The sequence below is a fragment of the Alnus glutinosa genome, chromosome 1 (assembly GCF_958979055.1).
Source record: "Alnus glutinosa chromosome 1, dhAlnGlut1.1, whole genome shotgun sequence".
NCBI lineage: Eukaryota > Viridiplantae > Streptophyta > Magnoliopsida > Fagales > Betulaceae > Alnus > Alnus glutinosa.
Window position 1 is genome coordinate 7,555,323 of NC_084886.1, and position 7,131 is coordinate 7,562,453.

General features: G+C 38.0%; 1 protein-coding gene across 1 annotated transcript; it reads right to left on the minus strand.

The window, feature by feature from the left end:
• Positions 1 to 2,596: 2,596 nt before the first annotated feature.
• LOC133869850 (ACT domain-containing protein ACR4-like) lies at positions 2,597 to 6,524 on the minus strand. The gene is made up of 8 exons (XM_062306950.1): positions 6,175 to 6,524; positions 5,166 to 5,250; positions 5,011 to 5,056; positions 4,755 to 4,869; positions 4,582 to 4,649; positions 3,915 to 4,505; positions 3,724 to 3,828; positions 2,597 to 3,292 (listed from the first exon to the last, which is right to left on the minus strand). The coding sequence occupies exons 1-8, from the start codon at positions 6,176 to 6,178 to the stop codon at positions 2,951 to 2,953; spliced, it is 1,356 nt and encodes a 451-aa protein (XP_062162934.1). The 5' UTR covers positions 6,179 to 6,524; the 3' UTR covers positions 2,597 to 2,950.
• Positions 6,525 to 7,131: the final 607 nt, after the last annotated feature.

Here is a 7,131-nt window from a genome sequence, read left to right on the forward strand (position 1 = left end):
CTATCAAGAGTTCATCATGACATATTGACATCATTGCATATTTACATGAGAAAATAAAATGAAGAAAAAACAAACTTCGGAGCGGTTTGGCAACCGAAAATAAAATTTTCAATTCTCTTTTCACTTCTTTTAAAAAAAATAAAATAAAAAATATTGTACATTTTTTACATCACATCAATCATTTTTTTATTATTATTCAAACAGAAAAACCTACTACAAAACAAAACATTTTCACTTTTCCAAACATTCACAAATTTTATATTACATCAATCACTTCTTACTACTATTCAAATAAATATTCCATTACACAACTACTTATCAAACAACTCCAAAGACTCGATCAATAATGTGGGTGGAATGAACTAAGGAAAGGAAGTGAATTCAGTGAAACTTTGGAAGAGCCATGTTGAATAGCTCGATAGTCTCAGGAGCTACATGGCCTACGTCTCTAGCTCCCCCGACTCCGAGCTTGTCATCCATTTCATCTCTAACATCTTTGGTACCTACACATTTCTTTGATACTGTCTTCTTTGCTTGCTTTCTCAGTTTCTAGTGTTCTATTTTCTCATCAAACTGTGATCTGGGTGTTGATTTTTGGGTTGTGATTTTTGTGAAGATACTATATATTAATATCAGGTTAAGGCGATATATTGGTGGAAGAAATGGTTTTTCAAAAAAAATTTATTTATTTTTTTTATTTTTGAGTTTTAGATTATATATGAATCTTGAGGAAAATTTATTATAGAACATGTATTATTTTTCAATCAAATTTTTGCTTCTTGTTGTGATGATTCCACTCAAAACAAGTTGTATTGTAATTCATCTTTAAAGATATACATTGTATGACAAATTGCTTAATTTTTATTTTAAATTATGTTTATCGACCCTTCTAATAACAAATATCTGTCTCCGCCACTGCGGGACGGACTGAAAAAGAACCGACCCCACCCATTCGACACACAGAATTTTAACAACGATATTTTGACTTTTCTAGACTTGTGCAGCTCTAGAACTTTTAACGAGATGATGTGCTCAAACAAAAAAGCATCTCGTCACTTTCATGTTAACAAAAAATAACAGGTTCGAAATTATGATTTACTTTCTCCTTATTTTCTTATTTTCTATTTGACAAATATTTATTAAGTTTTATTTGTACAAAGCAAAGTCCCTTAATTAATATGGTGCACCTAATCTTGGAGATGTTGATTTGTAGAGAAAATGTGGGGTTTCGACTTTCGATTAGTCGAAAGGAGAAAGGCCACGCGGAGGCGCCCCTAGCTACGCAGCAACACCAATAATGATAGCGCCAATCATGTAGGTGGTGACGAATCACGATGATATAGAATTGTTTAAGTGTGGGCTACGAATTCAGCATCTTCCCACCAACCTTTTTCCTCCCTTTCACATTGTGTTGAGCCTTTTGCTTTGAGCATTCAAACCCATATCCACTTGGTCAAAAAAAGTATGTTCAAATTGATTTGGATTGGACGAGAAGGACCTGCGGGGACTATTTTAGATTTAAAATCAAACTGGGTTTTGGTATCCCTTGCAGAATCTCTAAGATTCCAACTCATTTGAGTCCTACGAGGAGAGACTATTTTAGATTACAATCAAATTGGGTTTTGGTATCCCTCGCAGAATCTCTAAGATTCCAAATCATTTGAGTCCTACGAGGAGAGGAGCAAAAGAAAACGTCCAATGTGGGTATTGGTTGGGCAGGCAGTTAAGTCAGTTAATTTAACCGGCTAACCGACTTTTGTCAAAATGCAGTCAGTAAATTATTTTGGTTAATAAGCGATCGGTGAAGTCGATTACGTCGGTTAATAGGCGGTCAATTAAGTCGATTAATAGGCGATTGGTTAAGTCAGTTAACATGGAAAATAAAACGATGTTGTTTTGATTTTTTTAAAGGAAAAAAAAAAAAAAAAAAAGTTTCGTTCTTACTGAAACGACGTCGTTTCGTTTTATGTCGGTTCGGTTAATCGGTTAGTTAAAAAGCGGTTTGGTTCGATAAGTTGATTAAAAGGCGATTCGGTTTGATTACTGAACCGACTTTCAGAACAAAATTTTGTACTGAATACTGAATCAAAATTAACCGTTAGACGGTCTACGACGAATTGGTTTGATTCAATTCATTAAGCGGTCGATAAATGGTAATCAAATAATGGGCTCACTCCTACGCTAAAGGCAATAATATTTACTTAAATGGACTTTGTCCAAGTGTTGACCGAATATTTAAGTAATTCAGAAACAAAATGATTTCTTCCACAAACCGGACCCAGCTCTGAAATGCCGTGTCTTTGTACGAAAGCGATGTTAAAAGATCTCGCATCCAAAATTGTAGGTAGAATCTAGAAAATCTAGATATTAAATCCCTGACCATGGAAAAGGGTAGCCGCCACCCAAACACCCCCTCCAATTGGTGATAATGGTCAAGGTAGGTAGCTGAATCCACAAAATTCAAACTCCTACGCACATCTTTTCACCGAAAATTCTTTCCACTAGGTTTGTAAGAACATTCAAGTTTGTGGACAAGAATCCAAAAATGGAGTCAAAACATACATGACTTTCCAGCGTGTCTCCAAACACAAGAAGATTAATTGAAAGCTGAGATAAATTAAGTATACTGTAGATTCGGTTTTGGAATCATAACAAAAAACAAAGGGTTAAAAAGCAGGGAAAATGTGTGGTGGTATTTACAGTGTAGATTCGGATTGAGATTTACAGTAACTATCTGTCCAAATTACTAGCAATTAGAATAAGCAATGTGGGAGACTCTATATGGAATTTACCAGTTCTACTATAAAAGTAGATTCCATATAAAGTCTCTCACATTATCAGCCTGAATTGGGCAGGTAATTGCCGTGTATCTTTTTATCCAGGTTTGTAATGGAGTATGCAATTTGAGGGGTTTCAATGCACAAGGGGGGAGTGAGGTCTGATGAGTTCCTCAAGAATAGGACCTGACCAAGCCAAAGTTAACGAAGGATCTAGACTTGAAGAGGCCACCAAAGAGGAACCGGGTTGGAGACTCCTGAGGAACAGGTTTTGACTCTTCAGGGCGGCCTTTCACTTTAAGTATAGTCTGGCCAATCACTTGCCGGATGGAATCTATGGTCTTAGAATCCACAGGATACCCTGATGCATCCCGAACATAGAATGTATTAACAGCTTTGCCCGCTTTAGTTGTGACTTCTGCTCTGGTGACACTGAGGCTATTTTCTCTGAAGATGCGGGTGACATCAGATAGCAGCCCAACTCTGTCGGTGGTACAGAGTTCTAGCTTCATGCCCTGAATGAGGAAGAAACAAGTTAATGAAAAGAGCCTCTCAAAGGAACAGAAGATGACAAAAGTGCATTTGTTTTCAGCTGCTATTTACAAGTTCTATCGGATGCTAGTATTTCTTAAAGAGATCTGGAATAGAGAACTATAAAGCCTAATCACACAAACAAAGAGCCAGTTTTTAAGGGTAAGTTCTACCCAAAATTTGGGTCGAAAACAGACTGTCTTCATTTAATTGCATGTATAAGCTCAATAGATTAAGATCACGGGCTCTAGAGAAAAGGCCAAAATGTTAAAGCAACAAATATGTTCAGCAAAAATATTCCAAAGATATAGTTATCCATGTGTTTGATGCATAATTATGGGTAAAACATTGGCAAGTTCCTCAACATAACTCGAGATGAAAGTTTACAAATTCCCAACCTAATAAGAGTACTCACCTCAGATACTCTTCTCTCAATAGCTGCTTCAAGACATTGTATCACTCTTTGTCTCTCTGCATCTGAATTCACAGGGGATCCATCTATGTGCCTGATATAGTATTCCTGCAGATTTATCCCTACAAAATTAGCCACAATGCTACAAATAATATCACAAGCGTGCGTAACTAAAGAAGAGGAAAATGGCATACCTGATAAGCTTCTGGCCCCTCGGCATCAATATTTGCATGAAAAACCACATATTGCATGTCTGTCAATGTGCAAACTGTATCAAAAAGAAGCTTTGGCCTATCTTTACTCCGGATGGTAACCACGGAGTAGTCTTTGTCAGACCAATTGACAACATTCACATTAGGTCTCTGCTTCTCATCCAAGGCATCATCGTCAGCTCGATCATAATCCCTAGCAGCAAACATCATCTGGTGAAGCCTCCTCTCAGTGTGTGTGACTCCATGAGAGACAACAGTCTTCGCTCCACTAGACTTGTTGCTGCCCTTGAGTACATTACAGAGAAGTTCCTTGATCCTAGATAGCCTCTCTGGGTCAGTAATTGCACACCCTGTTTCCTCATCAGTCACATGCATCACGGCAGCAGCCCTGGTGTTGTGTGTCCAGATCTCTGCACTCACGACATTGCATTTAAGATGTGTGAGCACAGCACAAACTTCAGAAAGAAGTCCGGGTCGGTCACTTCCAGTTAGCTCAATTGCAGTGTCGTCCATTGATGGTTTAACCCCAACAGATCTCATAGAAGATGTAAAGCATGATTCTGGCCCAAGAGACTGAAGATGAACACAAGTAATCAGCTAAGTATACGCAGAAAATCAGAGAAACGCATCAATATCCAATAGGACTCACCTTTAGAATATAGTCCAAAATCCCTTCATCTGTAACCTTATTTCCATCTTGATCAGTGACATTAAAAACTGGTGGAAGAAAAAAAAAAAACAGTTCACGAAATCAATTTTGACTTCCCAAGACATATAGGACATATCAGAGAACGAGTTTCAGAGATTCTAAAAGAATCTTACCATCCATGAACCATCCACCATCAGAAGATATGTAGGCTTTAGTTATGATAAGGTTAAGGTCAGTAAGGACTTGTACAACTTCCAGAAGTATTCCATATTTGTTTGCACTGTCAACCTGCATCATACAGCAAAATAAGTACACCAACAGATTCTCAAAAAGATAAATTTTTATTTTTATTTTTATTTTTATTTTTTTTCTTAAAAAAAAAAAAGGCCAATAAAGTACAACAAAATAAAAAGGAAATTAAAGCCATACCCTTATTACTGTTGCATTCTTGCAGGCCTCATTATCGATTACAACCCTGAGAAAGAAAAAGGTTGGTAGACAGAAGGCGTAAATCTCAAGCGTAAGTTGGGTCAAATTTTAAAGGTCACTTTCAGAGACATTGAAGAAGACAGAAATTTACATACCGAGGTGGGTTCATTCTCCGAAAGAGTTTCTCATATTCATCATCCATGTCATGTGAAAAGCTCCTGTTGACCTCCGGATAAAAAGCTGTGGGAATAAGAATGAACCAATCAGAAAAGAAAGGACATTTACAGAGGACAACCAGAGAAAACAAAAGACACAGTAATTCATAAAGAGTAGAAAGAAAAGAAAAAAGCCATAAACCAAATCCTTTCAAGGGGTTATTGCGAACATCACCGAAGCAAAGGGGGGGAGAGAAGGGAGAGAGCGGGGTGGGGGGCTTAAGAGAAAACTAACCAATCTTGAAGAGCTCGAAAAATTCTAGAATTGCCCAGATACCAAGAAAGCCAATTAAGCCAAGCCACCCCCACCTAAAAGTTGGCGGGGGCGCGTGTTAATGTGTATGTGTTGGTAGGCTCGGTGGCGAATGTGCCAGAGAAAAAACAAGAAGAGGAAACAAAAAAAAAAAAAAATTTAATGATAACCCACCAAGCCATTGAAGCGCAAAAGCTTCAACAGAGAGAGAGAGAGAGAGAGAGAGAGAGAGAGAGAGAGAGTCAAGCACAAATACCAGAAAAAGGCACAGATTCCGTCCGCCAGGATCACAATAAAGGCTGCAGAGAACATATAACTAACAAAATCCAGCTCCCAAAAAACACAAAATCCGAGAAAAATAAAAGGAACCAGAGAACCAGTACAAATCCCCGAAAACAACAAAGTAACCATAATGAACACACAAACTTTCGCAAACGCCAGCCGAAACTAAAACGAAAAGCCAAAACAAGTTATTTCCACCACCCATCACAAAAGCGTAAAACAAAAACCACAGGAAACACACGCCGCCCTGTATTTCCTACCCAAGGGACATGTACAACACAAAACCAAAAGCAAACAAGGATTAACAACCACAGAAGAACACAGATAACGATGGAATACCCAGAACAGGAGGCACAAATCCAAGAATAGAGCACGAGAGACAAAGGAGGAGAACCGGGGGGAGGGAGAACGTACCCATTAGAATTCCTGACGATTAGTGATCTACTACGCCAAAGTTTTCTCGGTTCTGTAAACACGCTTTGCGACTAACAAAGCACAGTATATATTTATAGACGCATTCGGAGATCTAAACCCCTCTCTCTGTAGTCTGTCCGTCCTCTCTCACTAAGGAAATTTTTTTATATTAGTCTCTCAACCTATAAAGAAAACCCAAAAAGAAAAGTATTCTCAAAAAATCAGACCCTCCCCCCGACACGATGCTCCAAAACCTGCAACACCGAAAAAGTACCACATAACACACACACCCTTTTAGACTTTAGACTTTTCCTCTCTCTCTCTCTCTCTCTCTCTTGTATGCTCTGTTTCCTATTTCAGTCTCTCTCTAAAACAGAGCAGGTAGTGTGAACTACCCCGGTGCATATTAGAGACAGACAGAGGTATATGGCTAGAGTGCGCTGGTGAGCTTCAAGTTTCGTTAACTTTTCGTTTAGGAAGAGGTGGTAAAAACAAATAAAAATAAGCCACTTGTTATAAGTCGGTTGGGTTAATAATCGCTCCAAGGCTTGTGGAGCGGACGGTCCAATTCCACTTCTTTCTTTCACCAATATTTATATTATTAATTACTTTTTCTTTCATAAAAGGCAGAAAGAAACGGTAAAATGTAAAAAAAAATGTTGCTGTCACTCTCGCTCTTGACTGTCCAATTGTCCATCACCATTCACCAGTCACCATTCACCACTCACCACTCACCACTTACCACTGCAGCTTTCTATTTATGACTCTGTATTTTACAATCCACCACATGCATGTATGTACGGCAATCACTCTTTTGTGTGAAACAGCCAAATTAACGGTATACTTTATAAAACGTGCAAATAAATGGTGCTGTAAGTTGAATCTGATCTATAAAAATAAAGATAAAGTTGAATCTGAACCTTTTTCTTTTATCTTCTATTCGGATTTTCTGATATA